This window comes from Notamacropus eugenii, chromosome 1 (assembly GCF_028372415.1).
Source record: "Notamacropus eugenii isolate mMacEug1 chromosome 1, mMacEug1.pri_v2, whole genome shotgun sequence".
Lineage (NCBI taxonomy): Eukaryota > Metazoa > Chordata > Mammalia > Diprotodontia > Macropodidae > Notamacropus > Notamacropus eugenii.
This window is the reverse complement of record NC_092872.1, coordinates 445,862,064-445,889,168: the sequence shown is the minus strand read 5'-3', so window position 1 is coordinate 445,889,168 and position 27,105 is coordinate 445,862,064. Positions and strand designations below refer to the sequence as shown.

Below are 27,105 nucleotides of genomic sequence, written 5' to 3'. Positions count from 1 at the left end.
CTTTTTTTCTTTGAATCACTGGAAAGCATTTAAAGCTATCCTGGGAGAATTCTGATTATAATGTTTGAATGTATCTGGGTGTGACTGTTCACATTGCTTGATAGAGTAATTAGGACTGTAACCAGAAGCCCTGTGACATTCTAGATAGATTTAAATTCCAGAACTTTAAACACTATTTAAAAGTATAGGAAGCTATATAAAAGTGAAAGCAAGGACCCTGGATTGGAGCTTAGAAGGCCTATTCCTGGGAAGGAGATTATAGTTCAGTAGAAGGATTTTCTCACTATTATATCTGTCCAACAGGGGGACAGGCTGCCTTGGGTGGTAAAGTGAGCCTCATTCCTGGATGTCCATAGAGATTGTGTGGTCATTTGTTGGGAGTGTGTATATCATGTGGGGCTTAGACCATTTTTTGAGGTCGTTTTCAGCTATATGAATCTGGAATTCCTGCTAATATTCTAGGATGCTTCTACTCTGAGATGTCATGAATTTAGCACCCTGGAAAGCTCCTCAAAGATAATAACTAGCAAAGCTTGGACAGATATGTTTAAATCTTATTTAGTCTTGAAACGATCCCTGTGGATTGGAATGTGGTTAATATAAAGTAATTTAACTGATAGCATTGACACATTGCCGGAAACTGTATTGCAGTCTAACATTGGTTGTGGTGACGTCTCAGAACTTGTTTCGATGCATCAAGTGAAGGAAGTGGGTTATAAGTCATTGAAGGAAGTATTATAAGTGAGTTTGAAGCAACCTGACACATTTATGAACCTAGGGAAGAGAAGATGAAATACATCATAGAACTTAGCAATGAGAAAGCTGAGTAGATGGCTAATTCAACATTCTTATGTTGTTTCTTACTATCCTGGGACTGTGCCTAACCAATATTACATAAATACAATTTTTTCTCTAATTTAATAGATATTTATTTAGTGCCTACATTTTGCTAGCACTGTAGAAGAAACAGGTCCTGTATTTAGTAGCTGATAATTAAAGATCACTGGGCTATGTGTCATGAGGCCAGTGTGCTAATCGTGCTTCTGCAAGCCATTTTTCTTCTCTGGACCCTAATTTCCTGTTCTGTAAAATGAGGGAGTTTAGAGTAGATCTCATTAATTTGTAGCATTCTATATTTTAAGGCCTCATTGAGTTCTAGCATTCTTCTACGTTCTAAGGCCCCTTTCAATTCTAACATTTTGTCTTCTAAGGTCTCTTTTAGCTCTTACATTCTAGGACAGCAATTCTGTGATCTTTTTCTAACTGCAGCTAATTCAACCCATTTACTAAGGGGTGAGATGAGGGTGGGGTGTGGATTGAGGACAGGATGTATTCATCTGATAGGAAGGCTGATTCTTGGAAGCTAAAAAATGGAGTGTTTATTTTTATTTTATTAAACCTCTTGGGGTGGAGGAAGTGGACCTGGATTCTGCTTTATGGTTGTGAAGGTACAGTCTTTTCCTGGCCCTTTGGGATAAAAAGTCTCAATGTTTCCAACATTCTTTTTGTTTAAAACAATTGGCTTTGTTGGGCAATGGGAACATAAACAAGAAAGGAAAACACACCAAAGAAAGCAGAACCTTATTCTAGTCCCAAGCTATTCTTAAGGGAGTCAAACAGCCATTATTTCCCAAATCTCTGAGAGTTACACTGAGATAAAATAAAGCAATTCAATAAAAAAACATTTTGAGAGAGGTAATATGGTGTTCTTGTGCTTAAATCCTGGCTCTGCTGCTTCTTAGCTAAGTGACCCTGGACAGAATGTTTTTCCTAGAGTTGGGTGAAGGGGACAGCTAACATTGAAAGCAGAACACCATTTCTCCTTTAATTATAGCATCTCTGTCTCTTTATAGCTGATGCATAAGATTTTAAATGGCTGAGAGATCCTCTGAGAGGATCACAGAGTATTAGGAATCTTAGTGGTCATGTCATCCCACTCTTTTTATAGCTGGGGAAATTGAAGGTCAAAGAGAAGAAATGATTTGTCCAGGGTCACAAAATTTATACATAATAGTGCTAGGATTTGAGCCCACATCTTCTTACACTAAATACAGGGGGGTTTTCTTTCCTTTATGAGACTGACTCTGAAAATATTACTAGAGGTGACAAATTAAAAATAAAGTTTTGTAATTACTTGTGTAATTGCACAACAAAGTCAATCATTTTATAACAAGTGTCAACAGTATCTTACATTCTTTTCTTAAGGTTAACACCTTAAGAAACTTGTTGAGAGGGTAGATAGAAGGCACTCTTTGCTAAAGCATTCCATTTTAAGATTAAGATGATAAAAGGAGATGTGTAAAGCAGTAATACATACTTTTTGCCTGTTTGTCTAATCTTGAGGCATCAAGATTTTATTAGATGATGGTTGTTTGCCAGCTATATTGGAAAGTATATATAGTTTCTGATCACATAGTTGTTAGTTAATATTCAAATGATTCAAACGGCTTACAGAAGTTGTAATGTATTGGAAAGATGACTGTGTTTAAAGTGAGTGGACCTCTGTTGGATTCCTTCCTCTCCTACTTATTAACTGCATGACAGTGGGTAGTTTGCTCTGCCTTTCTTGGTTCTTAGTTTACTCATATGTATAATGAGTGATTGGACTAGTTATCTCTAAGTTCCCTTAAAACTTTAAACTTTATGATTCTTATGATAAGTTGTATCCAAAGTAAATATGTGATTACTATTGAAGAGTGTGAAATGAGCTGTAATGAGTTCTAGTGTTGTGTTCATTTCACCACTTAAAAAACTCTAATTATTAAGCATCATCTCTAGACAGTGGAGGATCTAAAGGTAAATATGATAATGGTTGAATAGGACTTAGACTGATATAAATATAGTAGTACAAGGTAGAATGTAATAATGACAAAGGAGTGATCCAAATAAAGTGTTCCAGGAAAATTTAAGGATGGAAAGGTCACTTGCAGCTTTGGAGGGGTAGGGTAGTGGGAAACCTGGGAAGGCTTGATGAAGAAATGGTGCCTGACCTGGGCCTTGAAGAAAGAGGTGATATATATGCACACACATACACACACACACACACATATATATACATAGACACACATACATATAGACACACATGTATGTGCATGCATACACACATGTATAAACATACATATGTGTATATATATCTCATATGTATTTCTGTGTGTTTTGCAACCTTTAAAATGCTATCTAAATATCAGCTATTATTTCAGCATAGGAGGAGTACATTCCAAGTATGGAGGTAGGAAAGCACAGGATGACTTCAGGAAATAGATAATAGTTTATTCTGGCTGGAATGTAGAATGAATGAAAGGCAAGAATGGAGTGGCTCCATACTGAGGAGGGCCTTGAATGACAAGTCAAGAACTTGTAATTTATTCTGTAGACAGTAGAGACCTACTGAAGGTTTTTGAACAAGGGAATTTGTGCATTAGGAAGAGTATTTTGGCAGCTGGGTGAAGGATGTTCTGTAAAGGGGAGAAACTGGAGACGGAAACACGTTACACGTTCATTACACTAATACAGGCAAAAGATGTGATGGCCTAAACTAGGGTGTTTGCAATATGAGTTGATCAGAAAAAACTGATAGAAAAGTAGAATTGTCAGGACTTGGTAGTTCAATCAATCAGCAAGTACTTATTAAACATGTGTGCTAGTAACTGAGGATATCAAAATAAAAGTGAAAAAAGTCCCTGACTTCAATGAATATTCTGTTGAGGGAAGCAACATATACATGTATAAATATATACAAAATAAATACAAGTTAAGATTTACCAACCACCTCATGGGGGACAGAATCAGGAAAGGCGAACTGAGCTTTCTTCAAAACCCTTGTAACATATTCATAGTTAAGCAAAACAAATCCACACGGTGACCTTGTCCAGTAATGTATGTCTTTTTCTGTAGCATCAACTTCTCTTTCAGGGGGGAGATAACATACTTCATTACAGGCCCTCTGGAGACATCATTGATAGTTGCCTTAATCTGAGTTTTTATTTCTTTCACAGCTATTTTTCTTTACAATGTTGCTGACCCTGTGTGCATTGTTTTCATGGTTCTACTTCATTATACATTAATTCATACTAGCTGTGATTCTCTGGAATTGTCTCTTTTATCATTTTATGGAACAATAATATTCTATAACATTCATATATCACAGTTTTTTCAGCAATTTTACAGTTGTTTAAGAGACAACCTCAAGCACACTCTTAGATTGCAGTTCTTCTCTCTTTTTTTAATCCCTTCCTTCAGGGTTAGGAAGTTGGTTTTGCTTGTTACTTATTTCTTCCCCAGTATTGTGTGCCGGCTTCAGTGGAAATTGCTTCCCCTTATTTCCTTATTTAGTTTGGTGAATTTCTACACCAAATTGTTAGGTTTGTATGCATGTTTAACCCTCCTTTGTCTGTTACAGGTAAGAGTAAGGTTCATCTGATATCCACTCCCCCCCTCCCCTTTCCTCCATGTTTGTGTGCTTTTCTTCTTAGATACTCCAAATGTGAGAAATAGCAAGTTCCATTGCCCCATTCCCTCCTTTCTATGTTAATGCTTTCCTTTTATCTTCTCTTTTCCTTCCTCTGTTAGAACCCTTAGAATAGAATCCTCAGTACACCAGGACCTCTTTTTCTTATTTAACTTCCTCAGTTCCCTTTGAAGACATCAAAATTCTGAAAGGACAGTTGTTTCTATTCCCTATTCGAATGTTTACGCTACGTCATCTTATATAGCTCCTCCCACTTGCTTAAATACATTTATTTTTCTAGGTTTCTCTTGTGTTTGTATTTCTAAGTTCCTACTCAGATTTTTAAAATTCTTTTTTTTCTTTTTTTAAAATTTTATTTTAGACTCAAATGCCAGAACACAAATACAGAATAGAAAAAAGAACCAAAAACATATCATAAGCTTAAATATTAGAACTTAAATCCAGGGTTAAAAAGAAAAAAAAAAGCATGTCTTGTGCATAGCAGAACATGAGAGGATTCAAATTATGTAACAATAAATTTTCAAGAAAGCCTGTATGATAAATAATACTTGTGTTGAAAATTGTCCATCTTTTCTTTGCTTCCTTGTGAGTTCTTTTGTTCTTTGTTGTGCACTTTTTTACTTCGTTCTTTTTTCCCCTCCCTACCACTCCCCAGAAGGCTACAATAAAGTTTAGATATGTTTCTCCATGGCTACAGATATATACATACACATATGTACATACATATGTGTCTATATATGTAGACATATATACATATACTTTCCCAAACATATTCTACTCCTGATCTTTGTTTTTTATTTTTGTGCATATTTCGTTTCCTATCCCTCCTGCCTCCTCTACTTTACTTCTACCCACTACCTTGACCTCCTATTACTTGCCTAACCCCCTCCAAGGATCTCTTCCCTGTCCTGCCAAATAAATCTAGACACGCTTCTATACCCCCCTTTATCTGTTCCCTCTCCCTTCCCTCTGAAGATCTCTCCCTTGTCCTCTCCCCCTCCCTATGCTCCTACCATTTTAGTTCTTCTGAATCTAGAAGACTTTTATAACTTTCTAAATATATATATGCATTGTTCTCTCTTAAACCCATTCCCAATGAAGTAGGTTACCAGAAGTACAAGCCCTCCTCCTCCATCTAATTCTCTGTATTGATTCTTCCTCTTGTACCTCATTTGTATAAAATATATACTGTTTTTTAGCTGTTTCTAAATGGTTTTACTTTTTAAATTCATATCCTACTCAGGTTTTCCCCAGTCTTACATATGCACTCCTCAATTATTAATAAGAATCTTATACATACATTTTATATTATATATGTATATATACATATAAAATAAACAGTAAATAGCCTGCCCTTATGAATCCCTTATAATCATTTGGTATGTACCGTATATTTCTCTTGGTTCTTTTATGTCAAATCAATTTTTTTTTGGAGGGAGAAGGCAAGACAATTGGGGTTAAGTGACTTTCCCAAGGTAAGTGTCAAGTGCCTTGAGGCCAGATTTGAACTTAGGTCCTTCTGATTCCAGGGCCAGTGCTCTATTTACTGTGCCACCCAGCTGATTTTTTAAGAGCAGAAATGCTTGCAAATCTTCTATTCCATCAAAGATCTATTTTTTTCTCCTGTAGGATTGTACTCAATTTTGCAGAATGTTATTCTTGATTGTAAGCCTGTAACTGTTGCCTTTTGGGATCTTGTGTTTTGAGATCTCTTCTCTTTCATAGTAGATGCTGTCAGATCTTGCGTATACTTACTGTTGTTTCTTGGTACTTGAATTGCTCTTTTGTATGGAGGGGGACTCCGTGAGGTGGAGACAAGGAGGGAGGGCATTACAGGTGAGTGGGTTGCCAGTGTAAAGGCACAGAACAGGGAAAATGGAGTGCTGTGTGTGAATGAGGCCAGTTTAGATCAAAGAGTGGAGGCTGAATGAGTGATGTCCAGTGAAAGAAAAGAAGTTGGTATTAGGTTGTGAAGGGCTTTAAAAAATAAATGTAGGAATTTATGTTTTATCCCAGAGGTAATAGGAAGCCACTGAAATTGATTGAGTGAGGGACTCACATGGTCATATTTGTACTTAAGGAAAATTACTTTGGTAACAGTATATAGGATAAACTAGATAGATTAGAATGGTTAGAGACTTGAGGCAGGGGGACCATTAGGAGCTAGTTGCAATAATCTAGGCGAGAGGAGATGAAGATTTGAGTTAAGATGGTGGCTGTGTGAGTGGAGAGAAGATATTGCTTGCAAGAGATGTTGTGGATGGAGAAATGGCAAGATTTAGCAACTGATTGAATGTGTAGGATGAAAGAGGCTAAGGACTTGAGGATAATGCAGAGGTTATAAACTTGGAAGTATGGTGGTGTATGACAGAAATAGAGATGTTTGAAAGAAAGGAGGGTTTTTGGGGAAAGATAATGAGTTCGGTTTTAGATATATTGAGTTTAAGATGCTTATAGTAAGGAGAACTACTTGGAAATGTCCAGTGGGCAGATGATGAGGGACTAAAACTCCGGTATGTGAGTTATTTTCATAGAAATGATAATTAAGCCCATAAAAGTTGTTCAGCTTACTGAGAGAGAAATTGTAGAGAGAGAAAAGAATAGGGCTTAGGACCAAGCCATGGGGAATATCCCAGTTTAGTGGGCATGATGTGGTTAATGAAGCAGCAAAGAAGACTAGGAGAGATGAGAACCAGTAGAGAGTAGAGAGTAGCCAGGGGACGGAAGTCACCAATGTAAAATTCAGCAAGCAGAGATCAATGAAGATGAGGATTGAGAAAAGATCATTATATTTGGCAATTAAGAGATCTTTGATAACTTTGGAGAAGTCAGCTTTAGTTTAGTGATGAGGTTGGAAGCTAGATTGCAAAGGTTTGGAGTGAGGAGAGGAATAGAAAGCTTTTTCAAGAAGTTTGGATAAGAGAACAAGAGAGATGGGGTCATAGTGTCTGGTGAAGATTTCTCATGGATGAGGGAGACGTGATATGTTTGAGGGCAATATGTAGAGATCTGTTGAAGATAAGGGAAGGGGGGAGAGAGAAAAAAGAGGGAGAGGAGAGAGGAAAAGAGAGTGGAAAGGGAGAAGGGAGGAAGGGAGAAATGGGGGGAGAGGGAAAAAGGGAGAAGGAGAAGGGAAGGAGGGCAAATGAGGAGAGGGAGAGGGGGAAAGCGAAAAAGAAGGATTTAACACACATGTAGAGGAATTAGCTTTGCCTAGGAAAGCCAGGACGCTACTGTAAAGGTAGAGAAGTAATTAGGCTAGGGATTCATGCATAGGTTGAACTGGATTTGATAGTGAGTGTGGTTAGCATGATTTCTTTCAGGTCCATTTATAGTAGTTATTTGTGTCTATGTATTTATGTTATTTGCAGATGAAATTTAGTGCTACCTTCACTGCACTTATACTTTTAGTGCTGGAAGGGAACTTAAGGCATAAGGTGTTAAATCTGGAAGGAATAAGCATAGTGTGCAGGAGCTGGAAGGACCTCAGAGATCACCTTGTCCAGCTTCCTTCGTTTATAGAGTAAAAAAACTGAGACCCAGAGAGGTGGTAACTGATCCAGGGTCTCATGGCAAGTTAGTGGAGTAGCTGAAACCAGAACTGTGGTCTCTTATTTTCATTTAACCACATTACTGCCCTTTTATCCCAAAGGAAAGCATCTTCAATAGTGCATCAGTTTGTGCTTGGTAAATTTGACTTTGCCAGTATTTGCCATTTAGAGAAAGACTGAAGAATCATGAGTAATTGAAGACCCTGGAGCACATGCTAGATCAAAGGAATTAAGATTTGCAAGATATTTTAAAAAATATAATATTTTATTTTTTTCTCCAATTACATGTTAAAACAATTTTTTTTTTTACAATTTAAAAAAAGTTTTGAGTTTCAAATTCTGTCTTTCCCTCCCTCCTCTCCCCACTGTGGGAAATAAACAAGAATTCTGTTTCCACAGGATAAAAACTTCCAGCTTTGAGTTGTGATAGTTAATCAGAGTTGTGACCTAGCATGGTCAGATTAAAGGTCAGCAACTTGTGCACAGGCTTGACGAGTTATTTGAGGGAAAGCTTATCAGATAGGAGAACATGAAGTCATGTGACCAAATGGCAGGAAGTACAAAATTTGGAACAGGAGAAAGAGCTTGCATTGGTCTGAACAAATTGTGGTCTTCCTATAGTCTTACTTGGGAGTTACGTGTTTATTCAGGAGAAATGAAAACAGAAATTAATACAAGCTTTCCTGATTTCACAACATGTATTATTCTTTGTTTAAGGTGAGCATGTTTCTCACAGTTGAGGGCTTGGTGTTAGGCTCATTTCTCACACCCGCTCTGGGATGGTAAGCAACCTGATATAGGGTTATACATGTACAGTCAAGTAAATCATTTCCACGTTAGTTGTTTTGCACAAGGAGATTTGAATTTTAAAAATAAATGAAAGAAGGTGAAAAATAGCATGCTTCAGTTATTCAGGCACTATCTGTTCTTTCTCTGGAGGTGGATAATATATTTCATCATGAGCCCTTTGGGATTGTTTTGGATCATTGTATTGCTGAGAATAGTTGTCATTCACAGTTCTTCATTGTACAGTATTTCTGTTATTGTGTACGGTGTTTTCCTGGTTCTGCTCACTTTACTGTGCTTCAGTTCATGTATTTCTAGGGTTTTTCTTAAAAGTCATTCTGCTTTCAATTTCTTATAGCATGATAATATTCTATCACAATTACATACCACAGCTTGTTTAGCCATTCCTCAGTTGATGGGCATCCTCTTGATTTCCAGTTCTTAACCAACACAAAAAGAGCTTGCAAGATATTTTTAACATGATTTAGTTTGACCTCTTCATCCTGAAGAAAAGAAAATGAAAGTTTTGAAAAAGTCTAAGCCTAAGATCACATAGGTAGCAAACTGAAGAGCTAGGAGTTGAGTCTAGGCCTTCTGATTCCACATCTAATGTTCTTTCTGCTTGGAAGAAAATATACTGTGGCTTTTTTTTCGTTAATTTAAGATAATAATATATTGGACATAAGTGCATTGTGAGAGAACCAAAACTGCATCATGACTATGCCCTTATATTGGGTACCCTTCCTCCCCCTCTTTTTTCAGCTTCATTTATACTCATGAATGTTGTCTTCTCTCATTAGACTGTGAAGTCTTTGAGGTCAGGAACCGCCTTTCTCTCTTTTTAATTCATATTCCTGGGGCTCAGCATAGTGCCCAGCACAGAGCACTTAATAAATGTTTATTGACTGACTTGATTTTGCCATGATGGTACATTATATACATAAAGCACGAGACGGAGAAGATTTATGCCTAGAGGAGAAAATGGCCTCTGAGTGTGGCCATTTTATTCATCAAATTAGCAATGAGCATTAGCAATAACTTCCATTTCTATACTGCTCTCCTCATATGTGAATGAGTAGAGCGGAGATTGTGGCCTACATCTTAGATGATAAAACAAGCTCAAGGAGAAGTGAGTTGCTCACAGTTACACAGATGGGATATATGTGTGTGTATTAGGCTGGGATTCGTATCCTAGCTTCCAGCAGGTCAAGGTCCCAGGAACTGTGTGTCACCAGCTGACTTCTCCAGGATGGAGTTTCTTTTTGCTAGGAGTTTAAAAAAATAAAATTAAAAAGTCATGGATTAGTTATATGGAATGAAGGCAGTGATTAATATTCTCCTGAAAAACTAGAAGGTATCTTAATTTTTTTAGGAAAGTAGAAATAGGAAATAGTATTTAAGACAGGGAACAAAATAGAAAAAAGCCTTTCTTGTTTGAATGTGAGTTAAGTGCTCTAGATTTGGTGTTTATAAAAATAACTCATGGAGATTTGTTGATGTCTTTATATATAACTTGTCTCATAGTGTTAGTCATGGTTTCTTCCATCTGTAACATGTAAATGATCATAGATAAATACAACTGTAACTAATAATTACAGCCCAATTTATTGCCAGTATTTCTGAGAATGTTTCACAGTTTCAAACTCCATGTGGAATGTCAGGATATAGATATTAGAGCTGGCAGAGACCTTAGTCTCCATCCAGTCCAGCTTCTAAATTTGACAAATAAGGAAATAAGCCTGGAGAGATTTCACCTTGCCATAGGTGACACATGTAGACAGAGGCATAGAATACAACCCTTTATGGGAGAGTAGAAAAGAACCTGATTCATAGTCTGAAGAACTCGAGTCTACTGATTCAGCCACTTGCAATCAAGTAATATGACCTTGAAGTCACATAATGTCTTTCAGCCATCATTTCCTTAACCTTCAAGTAAGGGTGACCATTCCTACCTGATAGGACTTCTGTGAGAGTTAAGTGAAATAATAAATATTAATCACTTAATAAACTATACCTTGTAAATTGTAAGGCATTCTAGGAAGTACAAGTACTGCAAAGTTGGTACTTAAAATGTATTGAATTGAGCTCAATTTAGCAATTAAGCTAAGTGAGAAAACTTCGTTGATTTTTATCATCACTCATCACATCGAAGTAATAATTATGAGCTATTTTTTAAAAAGATTCTTATTTTCATTCCAAATTCTCTCTTCCTCTGCCCCCTCCTTCACCTGTTGAGAAGGCAAGAAGTATGATATACATTATAATGTATGAAATACATATGAAAGCATGCAAAACATTTCCACATTAGCCACATTAAAATGAAAAGCAAGAAAAACAAACAAATAAATAATATGCTTCAATCCGCACTCAGAGTACATCACTTTCTCTCTGAAGGTGGATAGCATTTTTCATCATGGGGTCCTTTGGAATTGTCTTGGTCATTGTGTTGAACAGAGCAGCTAAGTTTTGACAGTTGATGATCTTCACAGTATTGCTGTTAGTCATTCACAGCCAATTGTCTTACAGCATTGCTGTTACTGTATAAAATGTTCTCCTGGTTCTGCTCACATTACTTTGCATCATTTCGTATAAGTCATCTCAAGTTTTTCTGAAACCATCCTGCTTGTTATTTCTTATAGCACAATACAGTTTCATCACAATCATATACCACAACTTGTTCAGCCGTTCCCTAGCTGATAGACATTCTCTTAATTTCCAATCCTTTGCCACCACAAAAGAGCTGCTATTAATATTTTTGTACATATGGGTTCTTTTCCTTTTTTTTTGGTCTCTTTGAGGTACAGAGCTAGTAATGGTATTGCTGGGTCAAAGGATATATACCAGTCTTACAGTCCTTTGGGCATAGTTTCAATGGATTTTCCAGAATAATTGGGCCCATTTACTGTTCTACCAGCAGTGCATTGATATGCCTATTTTTTTCACATCCCCCCCAGCATTTGTCCTTTTCTTTTTCTGTCATGTTAGCCAATCTGATGGGTGTGAGGTGGTATCTTAGCGTTTTTTTAATTTGCATTTCTCTATCAGTGATTTATAGCATTTTTATATGACCATTGGTGCCTTCGAATTCTTCTGAAAACATCCTATTTGTGATCTGTTTTTTAAAAAAATTAATAGCTAAATATGGAAATACATTTTGCATGATTTCACATGTATAATTGGTGTCATTTTACTTTCCTTCCTAGTGAGTGGGAGATGGGTTGGAGGGAAGGAGAGAATTTAGAACTCAAAATTTGAAAAGAAAAGAATGCTGAAAATAAATAATAAATGGAGAAAACAAAAAATTAAAAAATTAATAGCTAAAATAATTTAAAAGGGTAGAGGGTAGGAGACTAGGGCTTTATAGTTACTAAAATTTGTTTTTACTAAATCGTGTTAGGATTATTTTATGAAAGTAGAAAACAGTGTGGTGTACTGGAAATAGAATACGAGTCAGGAGACCTAGGTTTTAGTCCTGACTGTCATTTAAAAGGTCATTACCTTGGGTACTTTCCCTTTTTGAGTCTCTTTTCTTGTCCATAAAATGAGTAGGCTGGCCTATGCGATCTCGGGTCCCTCTAGCCCTAACATGTTCTATTTTACCATCCCTTTAAGTTCTTCCATTATGTGATGTGAACTTCCCTTTCATTCCCTACCATTCTATGCTGATGTAGAATCCAAGCCATTTATTAGTGCCACATTCCTGTTTCCTAGATTACTTTGGGTTTTTATCAGGGAAGAGGGTACAGAATGTTTTTAGTGCCTCCTTCCTTGTGACAGTTGGGGATATTACCCGCAGTAATTGTGTGTCCATGTATATATAATATTCATTTTGATGTCATTACTGCTGGTATTTTCAAGTCTTTGGGGAAATGGTTGAGGATTCATGATTTAACATACACACACATTCATTTTTTTGTTGATGCTTTTTGATTCCCTATTGATTTTAAATTTTATCCCTTTTTCCCTAACCATGGAGTCTTGCCTTGTAACAAAAACTGAAAAAGAAAAGCCAAAAAAGTTGCTTAGAAAGCATAAACTTGTAGACCATGTCTAACATCATATACAATATTCCACACTTATACTTTTTCACCTTCCCTCCACCTTTGCAGTGAAGAGAGGGAAGTGCAAAAAGATTCACCATTCATTCATTCATTTTTCTCTTTCTTAGAGACTTCTGGGTTAATGCATAGTAGAAAGGGGAAGATTTTTCCATTTTTTATTATCTTTTCCAATGTGCTGTGTTTGAGGTGAAACCTCAGAATTGTTTTAATTTATGTTTCTCTTTTGGAGCAATTTCTAGTTCTTTTAAAAACTCTTTATTTATGTCTTTTGATTACTGTTGGGTCACTAAATCTTTTCTGGGTCCAAGCTTAGTAATTATACTTTCATAGCATTCAGCTTCATTTTATTGTTCTTTCCATTTATATTGTTGTAGTCAGTATGTGTATTGTTTATATTGTTTTCCTGCTTCTGCTCATTTCTTTTTGCATCAGTTCATATAAGTCTTTCCATATTTCTCTAAATTCCTTGTCTTTTTCTTTCTTAAAGTGCATTCATATTTTATGATATTAATGTACTACAGTTTGTTTAGTTATTCCGCAATCAATGAGCACCTTGTTTTCAGTTCTTTTCTATCTCAGAAAGTGCTATCAATAGTTTGATGAATATTGGAACTTTCTTCCTGTCTTTGACCTCCATGGGAGGTATATGACTGGCAGGAGATTTCTGGATCAAAGGTTGTGGACATTTCAAGTCACTTGAAAAAAATACACTTTTAGATGACTTTCTAGAATAGTTAGACCAATATTTGGCTCTGTCAACAGTGTATTTATGCATGTGTCTATCTGTAGCTCCTCCAGTATTGATTGTTTTCAGCATTTCTTATCTTTGCCTGATGTGTTGAATATGAAGTAGAACCTGAATTGCTTTGATTTGCATGTCTCTTTTTATCAGGCATTTGGAGCAATCTTTCCTAAGGTTCTTGATAGTTCCCCAGTTTTTTAAGGTGTGTTTGTTTATGGCTTTTGACCATTTATCTGTTGAGGAGTTGCTCTTGGTTGGTAGCTCATAATTTAAAATATGCATTAAGCAGATATGAAATGCCCTTGTGTGAGCTAACGATAAACAGACACTGTTCCTTTTTAGCTTCTTTTAGGGTAGAGAAGTTAATTATGGTTTCTGTCATATATGTGTTTTGTATTAATCCAGAATTTTAAGTGGAAAGGAGCTACCGAATAATCTATTGATATGTAATATATAAGTTGTTTAAATGTGCAGAAACATTTTCTAATTAATATTTGTCTTTACCATCAAATATGATTCTCCCCTTTGCCCCCTCAGCTGTACCCCCAATACACATAACAAGTGACCATACAAGTTTGAACCTTTTCTTCTCTTGCATGAGAGGCAGTGTGAATGTATTGGAAAGAAAACTTGATGGGTAATTGGGAGCCCTGAGTCTTAAGTCCTGGCTCCATGACTAAGTGCTTCTGACACTGGATAGGCCACTTTTTCTAGTCATGAGTTTCTTTATCCCTAAGAGTGCTGGCCCTGGAGTCAGGAGAACCAGAGTTCAAATCTGGCCTGAGACACTTACTAGCTGTGTGACCCTGGGCAAGTCATTTAACCCTATTTGCCTTGGTTTTCTCATCTGTAAAATGAGGTGGAAAAGAAAGTGGCAAACCACTCCAGTATCTTTGCCAAGAAAATCCCAAATGGGGTCATGAAGAGTTGTATACAACTGAAAACAACTGAACAACACTCAAAGGCTTAATCTAGCTCTAACATTGTGTGACTCTGTGAATGAGATATGGACTTATTTTATTTTTAGAATGTTCATTATTTCATTATTATTATCATTATAGCGTTTCATTATTTTATTTCATTTGTACCTACAAACAGCAAATAAACTTAACTATTTCCTCCAAAGATCTGCATTTCTCTTGATACCACCATTCTTCGCACATTGCAATTCCATTTTGAAGTTATTTCTGCCTCTTTCCTTTCTCTCTGCCCCTGTATTCAGTCAGTAACCTGGTCTACAACTCTACAACTCAACTCCACAGCGTTTCTCACATTTGTTCCCATTTCTCCACTCACACAGCTGCTACTAATTGTTTAATGCCTCATTACTTTTACCTAGACCCTTGGAATAATCTTACGATTGGTCTCTCTGCTTCTATTCTCTTTCTGATGCATCTTCTAAAGAACTGTGAAGTTGATATTCACCCACAGCACAAATGAGACTATATTATATGCTTCATCCTTCTACCCCGCCTCACCCTCAATCTTACATGGCTCCCTATTGCCTCTAGAATAAAATACAAACTCCTCAGCTTGGCTTTTAAAGCCTTCTATAATCTGAGTCCCACCAGCCTTTCTTGTCTTATTTTATGTTACCCCCTTTCCTCATCCCCTTTGGATTTAATGATCATTTCTATCCTTATGACTCCCAGATCTATACATTCAGCCCTAGTGCCTCTTTCCTGAGTTCTAGTCTTAACATCACCAAGTTCCTATTGATCATTTCCAGCTGGATGTCTGAGGGTATATTCATCTCAACATATTCAAAACAGAACTCATTACCTTGTCCCCCAAATCCATCCCTCTTCCAAACTCCCTCATCTATGAGGGTGCTACCATCCTTTAGTTACTGAAGTTTTCAACCTCAGTGTCTCAGCCTCCTCACCCTATATATACAATTATTGCCAAACCTTGACATTTCTATCTCTATAACATCTTTGGCATCTGTCCCTTTCTCTCCACTCACCCACCACTTTATTTGAGGCTCTTAATATCTCTCACCTGGACCCTTAAAATAGCCCCCTATTTGGCTTCCCTGCCTCCAGTCTCATTCATCCTCTGTATAGCTCCCAAAGCAATTTTCCTTAAGTATGTTTGGCTATATCTCATTGATATTCACCACACTCTAGTGGCTTCCTATTGCCTTCATGATAAGAACTAAACCTATGATTTCATAGTCATTGGAAACTCCTGGCTGAGGAAATGCCCTCTACCAATGCAGTTGGCATCCATGTATCTTGTAGTCTTAGAGCATAGATGTCAGACTTGAAGCCTGCTGGCCACAAGCAGCCTCCCAAGGCCCTCCCCACCCCCTAGTGTAGCCTGAACCAGATTAAAATGTAATTGAGAAATATTTAACAAAATAAATAAAAAAAACAATACAACATAGATAATGTTAATTTGTGATTTTTCTAAGTCAGTATGCTGCAGCAGGGATCTTTTGAGTTTTATACCACTGATCTTAGAGAGTTCCATAGAACAGTGAGAGATTAAATGATGTGGCTAGGGTCTTTCAGCTAGTATGTATATCTAATGCAGGACCTGAACTCAGTTCTTCCTGACTCCGAGGCTAACTTTCTGTCCATCAGGCCAGGGCTTCTTAAACTTTTTTGCACTCTCTTCCCCTTCAGCATTTCTTATCACAGTTTAAAGTACTGCATTAGTCTATGAGGTTTCTCTTTACCTTCTTTGGCATTTATGGCCCTTTCTAACCTGATCCCAACCTACCATTCCAGCTTTTTTACATATTACTCCCCCTTAAATAGACACACTGGCATTCTCAGTGTTACTCATACATGGTACCTTTGTATTGGCTGTCCTCTGTGCCTGAATACACTCTCTTCTCACCTCTTATTCTTAGAATTCTTTGACTTAGCTCCACCATCACGTTCTATAAGAAGTCTTTATTGATCTGCTAGTACCTTCCACTCAAAATTATTTTGTATCTGTTTTGTATATAGCTACATATGTACATGCTATCTTTCCTGGCTAGATTGTAAGGGCCTTGAGGGCAGGGATGGTTTTACTTTTACTACCTTGTGATTGTGTTGATTCTGATTGAGTTTTCACCAAAGTCTATATAAGACTTCAGGGATGCTTTCTACAGTATTCTGCAGTGTAGTACAAACGTTTATAATCTTCATGTTATTTTATTGTAGGCAAAATCCAGAGACTACATTTGAAGTGTATGTTGAAGTGACCTCTCCTGGGACAAGAGGCCCTCTTTCAGGTACTTATATGTTTGGTTAAGATGAGGTCTGTTCTGTTTGCTTTAACACATAAGGTACATGTTTAAATGGGATAATGTTTATTTTTTTAAAGTATATATTTGTTTTGAGGGTGTTTGTAGCCCTTGTTTGTTTTTACATCATACTACAAGGAAAAAAATCACAGGTATTTTATACATTTAAAATCATGTGATGCAACATAATGTCTTATTTCAGTTATGCCAGGAAGGACTTAATTTGAAACTTACTCTTGAATATGAGGGTCAGTTGTTGAATGTGAAGCAATATCACTATCAGAAACACATAGATCACTATTTTCCAAGTAAAATTCTCTATCTTGTGTTCCTCTATAAGCAAACCTGAAAGGGACGCTTGATTTCTAGTCCATGTTAATTTGTTATGGGCAAGTCACCTCCTGTCTTTGAACTTCAGTTTTTTTACCTGTAAAATGGAAGGGCTGGATTAGATCATCCCCAACTGTCCCTTTTAATTCTAACTGCAATCAATATATACATTATAGTGATAATAGATACAGCATTGGTCTTGGAGTCAGGTGATCTGGGTTCAAATTCTCTGTCACACTTGATACTTGACCATGGGCAAGTCACTTTAACATGTTATGGTCTTGGTTTCCCTATCTGCAAAATGGGAACTTCTGTACTTCCAAAGCCTACTTCATAGAGTTGTGAAGAAAGTACCTTGCAAAATTATGCAAAAATGAGTTACTGTTAATACTCTGTGCCCTAATATTTGGTGGCAAAAGCCCCTTCACCTCTAATGTTCTTTCATTCTTTGACTTCTTAGTATACCTTCTTGTTCTTTTAAAAATAAGAGGGTTTTTTAAAATGAAAATTTGGATGTGACCTTTTAGAAAAGAAACATATCAAGTGATGTAGAAAACTATAAAAAGGCTCAACTTATTTACTTCATTTAGTTGCTCATATTTTGAGTGTCATAGATATACAGTTATAAATATTCAGTCTAACCTCTTTCTTGAGCAATAATTATCATCTGAGCAAGAATGAGAGTATTGAGAAGAAAAGAGTTAACAAATGTGGAAATGAGATAAAATAACAGAGTAAGTACAGTGGAACATATTTACAGACTAATTTACATGGGGTGGGGGAGTGGAGGCATCACATAGGACATGGTGTCACTGGAAAAGGAGATGGGCTGATCCGGTATTAAGAGTCAGAGACAACAGATGGACAGCCTGGGGGCTGTACTTTTCTCTATGAAATATAAAATAATCAGAAGAAGGCCTTTGGTGTATTGGGTGTATACTTTAAGGAGGATTTAACAGAAAGACATAGCTAAGAATTGCACTGGATGAGATGATATGAAAATGTTTTTATTCTGTACTGTGAAGGAGCTTTTGCATGGATGAGATCACCGATTTATTGAAATATGGAATTATCTTGAAAAAAATCACCATTACTGTATAGAAGTGACAATAGATGTTCATACCTCGGAAATCACTTTGTATTTTAACCTATTGGTTCTCCATTTGTGGCAGATGCATTCACTTTATATCATTTAAAAACAAACAAACATTTCACTTCTCTTTTAGTTTAGAAAGTGTTCCTAAGCTTTTATGAGTATCTTTGAGTGGTAGATCAAATGATTTCCTTCTTACAGATAGGGAGAAGTCATTCATTCATACTTGTAGAATAGTTACTACATTCAACAAACTGTACAAAGTGACATAGAATATGTAATCCACTTTAGTCCTTTAAGAGCTTAATACAAATGGATATGCAGAGAGGGGACCTTAGAAAATATGCTGTTATTGTTGGAACAGGCCTTTATAATTATTTAGTCTGATTCTTTTAATTTTATTGATAAGGAAACTGAGATCCAGAGAAGTTAACTGACTTAATTAAGGTTGCAAGATTGAATTAATAACAGAGCCAGCATTATAACCCCTAACTGACTGAATCACTTGGTTAGGAAGTTCTGAGCTACAGTTGGTCAATTGAGGGTCCTCACTAATTGTTACACTAACATGATGAACCCTGAGGAGTTAAGGGTCACCAAGTGACCTAAAAAGGGGTGAACCAGTCCAGGCTGGGAAAAATGGAGCAAATTAAAGCTTCCATGCCAGTCGGTACTGGAATTAGAGAGCTTTGAGAGGCCCACTTCCAGCCTGGGAAAGATGAGGAGATCCAGTCTCCAAAAAGCCAAAACCAACCAAATGACGCTACCACAGTAATAATGCAGATGTTATTTATATTGCAGCTTATAGTTTCAAAACACTTTTTTACAAGATTCTGGGTCTAGGACTGGAAGGGACCTGAAAGTCTATCTTATCTAGCTTCTCATTTTACAACTGAGGAAACTGAGGCACAGGGAGAGTAAGTAATGCCCAAAGCATATAGGTAGTGTCAGAGGAAGGATTTGAACCCAGGCCTTTTAACTCCAGAGGCAGTGATCACTCTATGAAGTAGGTACTGCAAACATGATTATCTTCATTTTGCATATAAGAAGTTAAAACTAAGTGAGGGTAAGTGACTGTGACTAAAGTCACATAAGTACTAAGGGTAAAGACATACCTTGGATCTTGGTGTTCTGATGGCAAAAACTTCTCTCTAAAAACTTCAAGCTGCTCACTAAAATAAAAATATCCTCCTTCAGAAAACGTTCCTGGAAAATACCTAGAAAGAGCATCACTTATTTAAGTATAAAGAGAAAGAACGTTGTGTAATAAGGTTACTTTTTTAAGTTATCAAGAAGAATTGTAGACCCAGACTAAATATATTTGGCCTACTCATTGAGCCTTAAGTGTAGCTCAGAGGAAGAGCAAATGATCAAAGGGCCTATGCTTTGGTAAAACAGTTTAGTTAGACAGAGTGAAAGCCAAGTTAGATATTCCAAGGTCTCTTCCATTTCTGAGACACTCTTAACATCAGTGTTTTGAGTTTTTCTTCCCCTTTTCCCTGTTGTTCTCTCTCCTCCTTCCCTATTATTCCCCTTTCTTCTTCCCCTTCCCCTTTTTCTTCCTGTCTCTCTCCCTCCTCCCCTCACTGCTTCCCCTCACCTCCCATTTTTTCCTTCCCTGCTCCCTTAGTCTCCCTTCCCCCCTTCTCCCTTTCCTTTTTGCTGAATCCACATATGTGCACTTTGGGGGTCTGCTGATTTTTCTGTATATCACTTCATATAAGTTTTTCCTTATTTCCTTGAGTGCTCATATTTATCATTTTTATGATACCATAATATTCAACTACTCTAATTTATTCGGCTATGCTCCAATTATTAGACATAGAAGTTGTTCTCAGTCCCCTGTCTCCCTGCAATTGTGGGGTTTATACAGGTAGATCCTTTTTCCTTTTTAATGATGTTTTTGGGATGAAACTCTAACAATGGAATTGGTGGATTGAGAGGTATGATTGATTTTGTGACTCATTGCATATTGTTGTATTACTGTTTGCATCACACTGCTGCCCACTGACAATATATTAGAATTCCTGTTTCTCCATAGCCCTGCAAACGTTGGATTTTATACATTTTTGCTGTTTTTATTGTTCTAGCTGTCCAGACATTTTAAGGGGCTTTTGGCCATTATTAGATAAAGAGCATAAGCTATTACTTGATAGTTAATCTTGTTGACTGCCATAAGTTCATAGTGTCCTAATTTTCTATAAATTATCTGTGGTAGACTTGTTCCCCATTGATGTTCTACAATCGCTTATCACTGTCCTTTAAGAAAATTGCAAAGAATCTGCTGTATGAATTGTCTTTGTTTCTTATGTCTGAACTGTTTTTTGGTGCCAAATTCTCTGGACGAACTTAACCATAAACATTACATTGTACAGTACTAGTGTCTGGGCATAATCTTCTCTTTGAAGTTTGTTTGCATCCCCCTGGAGGGATTAATTCCCTGCTGTGGGAAGGTGGGTTAAAAAGCACTGAAACTACTTTGCAGTTTTTTAATTGGAGGATTTAGTATACATTTTGTTCTATAAACCAAGTGCATTTATAGGGTGCTTATTTCTTAGTCCTTTGCATGTACAGTGATATAGTTTTACTGTTAGAAAATAATTTTGAAACTTTAAAAGGGCTACTTAAAAAAACTGACAGGTTGTCTCACAAATATAATGCAAGGTAATAATCTCTGAGATAGGTGGGTGTATATTTGAAACTTTCAAAGTTCCTAATGTAAATGAACTTATTTTAATTCAACAAATATATATTAAGCATCTACTATGTTCAAAGTCCTTTCTGTGCTGGGGATAGAGATGAAAAACAACTGTCCCTGACCTCAAGGAGTTTACAGCCTAATGAGGGAGATATGATGTGTATGACACAAAGGAGAATGTAATAGGGGCCACAAAGAATCTCACAAGATGGCATAAGAAAATTGGAGGAGGGATAGCTCCCTCTTGATCTGACAAAAATCCTACCTCATCTTTTAGGGTAGAGCTAAAATGTCACCATCTTTTATCATCTCAATAGGATGTAATCACTCCTTTTTCTGGAGTTCTGTAGCCCCATGTACCTCTCCTAGCTCCTTCCCATATTCTGCTTTATGTTGTAGTGATTGTCATACAGGCCTACACTGCATAAGGTTTCCTGGACTAATGGTGTTTCAAAACGATATAGGTAATACATCCTTTGCCTGCCATTTAATGTCCTCTGAAATCTCATTGATTTGATGGAAATAACGACCTCCATCTTCTACCTACCTTCGCCTTTTTTTGGCTCTAATTAGTGATGTTTGTGCTTGTGTTTGCTTTATCTTTTCTATTACATTGTCAGCTAGGGGTTCCCAAATATTTATTCCCCTTGCCCTTAGTTTTCAGTAAGACCTTTCTGTACTCCTGACTCAATATAAAATATGAAAGGAAATACATTCTAGAGCTTACCATGCATATGCACACAAGAAATAAAATAAAGAGATCAATTTTTTCATGGAGAAAACAGTATTTGGTATATAGCACTTTTTTTTAGCCCCATAAAATTGTTGATGTAAATTTTTTCACTAACATTACCAAACTGATAATATTTCACTATGATAATGTGGTTGTTTACTAAGCATTTCCCATACCCCTTTGGGGGCAGTCTTCATACCCCAGGTTGAGATCCCTTATTGTAAGCTTATTGATGGTGAAGAGCAAGGTGTAGTGAAAAGAGCACTCATTGGATTTGGAAGCAGGAGACCTGGATTTTGTTCACATGCTGATTTTTTCACTTGCTTCTAACCTTGGACAAGTCACTTTACTTCTCTGAGGCTCTACCTATTCACAAGGCGATTGTAAAGAAAGTCCTCTGCAAATCTTAAAGCTCTGTAGAGGAAGAAGTTGTTCTTCTATCAGTTACAGAGCCTACCACAGATTCTCTCCCATTGCAGGTGCTTAATAAGAGTTCTTTGGTTGGATAAATGAAACATTTCCAATATTTCTTTAGATAAAGACTTCCCTTTTCCCTCCTTCCCCCTTTGTAGGTCCCACTTTTTAGAAAAAATTAATGTGTATAAAATGGTTATAAAAATAATATTTGCCTCTTAAGATTTTATGTAGACCTGTGTATTCTCCTCTCAGTCCTCTTTCAAATTCAACAAATCCAACAATTATTTATTAAGTGACTACTGGATACTACACAGTCAAACACAGGTCTAAAAACTAAGGGAGATGCAAAATTTGTGTAACAGAAGATTCCTGCCCTCATGGAAGTTATATTTTAGTAGGGTAAAGATACTAACACAAATAATTACTAGACAGTAAATGGTGTCAGCTTAATGTGTAGGGAAGCAGGTTGAGCTGGATAAACCTTATCATTTATTTGTCCTTAACAAATAGTTAAGCACCTACTAAGTACAGAATACTTTGTCAGGGTCAGGGATAGATACAAAGGTGAATAAGATGTGGTGCCTCCCCATGGAAGCTTACAGTGTGGTGCAGGGAAGGAAAGAAGGGAAGGGTATAAGCATTTTTATAGCACCTACTCTTGCCAGTAACTATGCTAAGTGCTTTTTTACAAATATTATCTCATTTGATCCCAACAATCTTGCAAATTAAGTGGTGTTATTATCCCTATTTTACAGTTAAGCAAACTGAGACAGAGGTTAAGTGATTTTTCTGGGGTCCCATAGCTAGTAAGTATCTGAAACTGGATTTGAACACAGGTGTGCCAGACTCCAGGCCCACCACCATATCCACTGTGCTATGTAGATGCCTCTTTTGTTGTTGTTGTTCAGTTGTGTCCAACTCTTTGTGACTCCATTTTTGGGGTTTCCTTGGCAAAGATACTGGAGTGGTTTGTCATTTTCTGCTCCAAGCTAATTTTATAGAGGAGGAATGGAGGCAAACAGGGTTAAGTGACTTGCTCAGGGTCAAAAAACTAGTTAGTGTCTGAGGCCAGATTTGGACTCAGGAAGATGAGTCTTTCTGACTCCAGGCCCAACATTCCATCCACTGTATCACCTAGCTGCCCCTGATGTCTCTAATGGGGGATTGTGACTCATATACAGATATTTATGTACTTATTTTCCAGTTTGTAAGAGAGGTACAAATCAAATGCTGTGTGAGTTTTGGAGAGGAAAGATCCTTCTCAGCTGGAGGCAGGGGGTGATCGGGGCAGGGGGCTTTTTAATGGATATTCAAGTGTGGAGAAGGTTTTAGCAAAGGCCTAGGGAAAGGAAGGTGCAGGATGTATTTGGATTCTGTCTAGTCCTATGGTTGGAGCATAGAATTGCCCAGATGGGTTGAGTGTAAGAGAAGGCTGGAGTGGGAGAACAGTCATGCAATAGAGGCTGAGGAGTCTGTACCAGTTAGGCAAAAGGGAATCACTGATGGGTTTGGATAGTCTAGTAACAGGAATATGATACCTATACAAATTATTATAGCATGAAATAGAACATAATAGCAGCTTATATTACTTGTTGCTTTATAGAACACATTATCTGGAGTGACTAGAGATCTGGAATTCAAGGCAGGAAGATCTGAGTTCACATCCTGCCATCAGTGATTACAAGCTATGATTTTTCTGGGCCTCGGTTTTGTCATCAGTAAAATGAGGGAGTTAGACTATATGACCTTTCAGGTCCTTTAAAGTTCTAAGTTGTCTTTAGTCTAATTTATCCTCGTGACATCCTTGTAAAGTAGATATTGAAGTGATATTATTCCTTTGTGAGAAATGAGGAAATAGTGACTTGTTCAGGTTCATCTAGCTAAAAAATGGCATAGTCAGGATTTGAACAGACCCCTTTTGATTTTCAATTATGTGTTCTTTCCAGTGTATGCTCTACCTATAAACAAATTTGTATCTGGGATTTTGTCTGGATACCTACTGATAAGTATTGGGCATTACAGGCATCAGAGATATTGATTATGCTATTATGCTGTTATTATGTAATAGCAAAAATAATGCTGTTATGCTCTGCTTTTATGTTCTACCTAGGTAGAAATTATGTCTTCTGTACTTAGAAAGAGATCTCTTGCTGCAGAAAGCAGCTTATGTGGCCTCATCTTTGACATGCTGAATGTTTGCAGTGAATTTTAATGTAAAATGCTCCATTGCAGTTGGCCTTGCTGTGCCTGCTGCAAATACTGTCCCATGTCAGATAGTTAACGTTAAGAAGAGCAGCCTCAGGTTCTTTCAGGATATGTCAGCAGAACAGTTTCTTTATTGCTTCATTACTTCCCATTACTGCTTTGTGAAAGTAGAGAGTGACGTATTGAGAAGCTATCTCAAGAACGACATGAAAAGAATATTCAGAGAATGGGTTGTTCTGGTCGAAAGAATTTTCTGGCTAGTTCCAGTTTAAGCAGAAACTGAGGGGACTATAGAGCATTGAAACAAGAAGGGGCCACAGAGGAATGTTATAACACAGAATGCTAGAAATCATAGAACTTCAGAGTTTGACCTGTTGAGGGGTATAAGGCATGGGAGGGGGGAAAACAAAGAATAATCTATTCCTTAACTCTCTACACTTCCTGGCTAAGGGGGCCTTTGAGGTCATTTGGTCCATTGACCTTGATTCTGTTCAGAATGTCATTTACTTAATAGACTGGGAAGGTATAAATCTTGGGGTTTTGGAGGGAAAAAGAAACAAATCATCATGTTTCCCCTGGCAGCTTGGTGGCACAGGATAGAGTGCTGGGCTAGGGGTCTGGAAGACCTGAGTTCAAATCCTGCCTCAGATACTTACTAGCTGCGTGACTCTGGGCACTTAACCTATGTTTGCTTCAGTTTTCTCAATTGTAAAATGAAGATAATAATAGCACTTACCTTCCAAGGTTGTTGTGAAGATCAAATAAGATAATATTTGTAAAGCACTTAGCAAACTGCCTGGCACAGAGTAAGTGCTATATAACTGTTCTCTACTGTTATTATTATTCCTGTTATTATTATTATATCCTCCCGCCCTTCCTTTCTCCCTCTGAGATTATCACCTTTCTTGTTATGGACATTATGCTTTTCTTACCAGTTTCAGATTGTGTATTTGGTTATTTGTTTGCCATGTCACACACATCAAATTACCCTTCCTCCTTTTTTAGACAAACTTGTCTATTCCTATCTTCCTTACCCTGCATTTGTGAGATGAGCTTAGGGTTTTGCACATCCAAGATTTTTTTCTTATCATCAGTTCAGACAAACATTATCAAACTTTTGCTATGTTCAGAAAGCTAGGGTCTGGAATGTTGGGAGGTGGGATTGTAGTGGAGTCAGATAAAGAAGACACACTGATTGTACTCCAGGACCCTACAGTTTGGTAGGGAGGATAGGACATACAAATGTTTTATATAATTATCACTATGGTAATATGGACACAGTGCTTTTTATGAGGTCTATGGTATGAGGTAATGAAATCTGAGACTGAGGAAGGAAAGATACTGGTTTTGGTATGGGGAGGTTATCATGAAAGGCATCATGGAAGATAAGATGAACATTTTCCGCAGGGGCTTGAAAGACTGGGAAGATTTCTATAGGCACAGGTGGGAATTAGGGGTGAAAGGACAAGGAATTAGAGTTATTTTGTAGCTTACATGTTGATCTTCTTTTACAATGGTTCTCAAAATATTTATAATGTTTCATTACTGTTGTGCATAGCAAATTTTTCCCAGGTTGCAAAATTTTAACTGTTCAAGATCCTAACTTCTGAAATCCTGTAAACTTCTATCATTCTTTTTCTACCAATCTCTGCTTCCTAGAGCCACTCACTTCTCAGACTGTGGTTGGTAGAATGACCTTAGGTAGGGAAATTGGATAATTTAGCACTATGTTTTGGTTTGGTTGGAAAATACGGTTTTGGTTGGAAAAACAAATGCCTGTAGATTCACTGTAATACTAATACTAGTAAATATTTGACTTGAAACTTTTCTTTCTGGTACTAAGAATATGGAATATCTATCTGGAGCTTTAGCATTTAGCTGGCATAGTTCTGATAAGTTTTTAGCTTTTTTTCTCTTATGAATTTCTCTAAATTGTTAAGATTTAGAGCTGTAAGGGACCTTAAAGATTATCTAGTCCAGCACCCTCATTTTATAGAGGAGAAAATTCTTCACCTAAAGAGGTGAAGTATCTTAGTGACTTAGTGAAGTATCCCAGAGAGTGACAGAACCAGGAGTCAAACTTAGTCCTTCTGATTGTAACTCTAACCTTCTCCACTGTTCCAGACTGTTCAGTAGGGCCAAATAGTCCTACTAAAGAGACCTGAGGGAGGAGGGGGCGGGAGAGGAGAAATCAAATTTAACCCTTGTAGAAATATAAAAAATAATCTGGCCCTAGTCTTTCTCCTGAGCTGTGGTCCTTTATTATAGATTGTCTATAGGACATTTTGAACTAGATGTCCTATAGGCATCTTAACATGTCCCAAAAGGAGCTCATTATCTTTCTTCTCAAACCCATCTCTTTCAAATTTCCTTATTTCCTTGGAGGGCACCACCATCCTTCTAGTCACCGTGGTTCACAACTTTGGCTTTATCCTCGATTCTCACTCTTATCCCATGTTTCCTGTCATTTGTCAAATCTTATCATTTCTGGCTACAACATCCCTTACAATATCTACAATATCTCCCTCTCTGCTCCCACAGGCACTACCCTAATTCAGGCCCTCATTACCTCTCACCTGGATTATTACAATAGCCTCCTAATTAGTCTTCCTGCCTCAAGTGTTTCCCTTCTCCAATGAGTTTCCTAAAGTGCTGGCTGACCACATCACTCCCTCTTCCCCAGTGAATGCCAGTGGTTCTTTATTACCTCTAGGATCAAATATAAACTCTGTTTGACATTTAAAGCTCTTAATGACCTGGCTTCTTCCTTTCTTTCTAGT

General features: G+C 37.1%; 1 protein-coding gene across 8 annotated transcripts in view; it reads left to right on the top strand.

Annotated features, from left to right (window-relative positions):
• DENND1A (DENN domain containing 1A) overlaps positions 1-27,105 on the top strand; it is a 695,411-nt gene that overhangs the window by 7,931 nt on the left and 660,375 nt on the right. For 7 of the 8 annotated variants that reach the window (XM_072631873.1, XM_072631875.1, XM_072631872.1 and 4 more), the window contains exon 2: positions 16,767-16,837. In XM_072631873.1, the coding sequence (XP_072487974.1) occupies positions 16,767-16,837 (71 nt within the window). Of the gene's footprint in view, positions 1-16,764; positions 16,838-27,105 lie in introns of those variants that run through there. The other variant, XM_072631876.1, reaches the window with a different exon arrangement.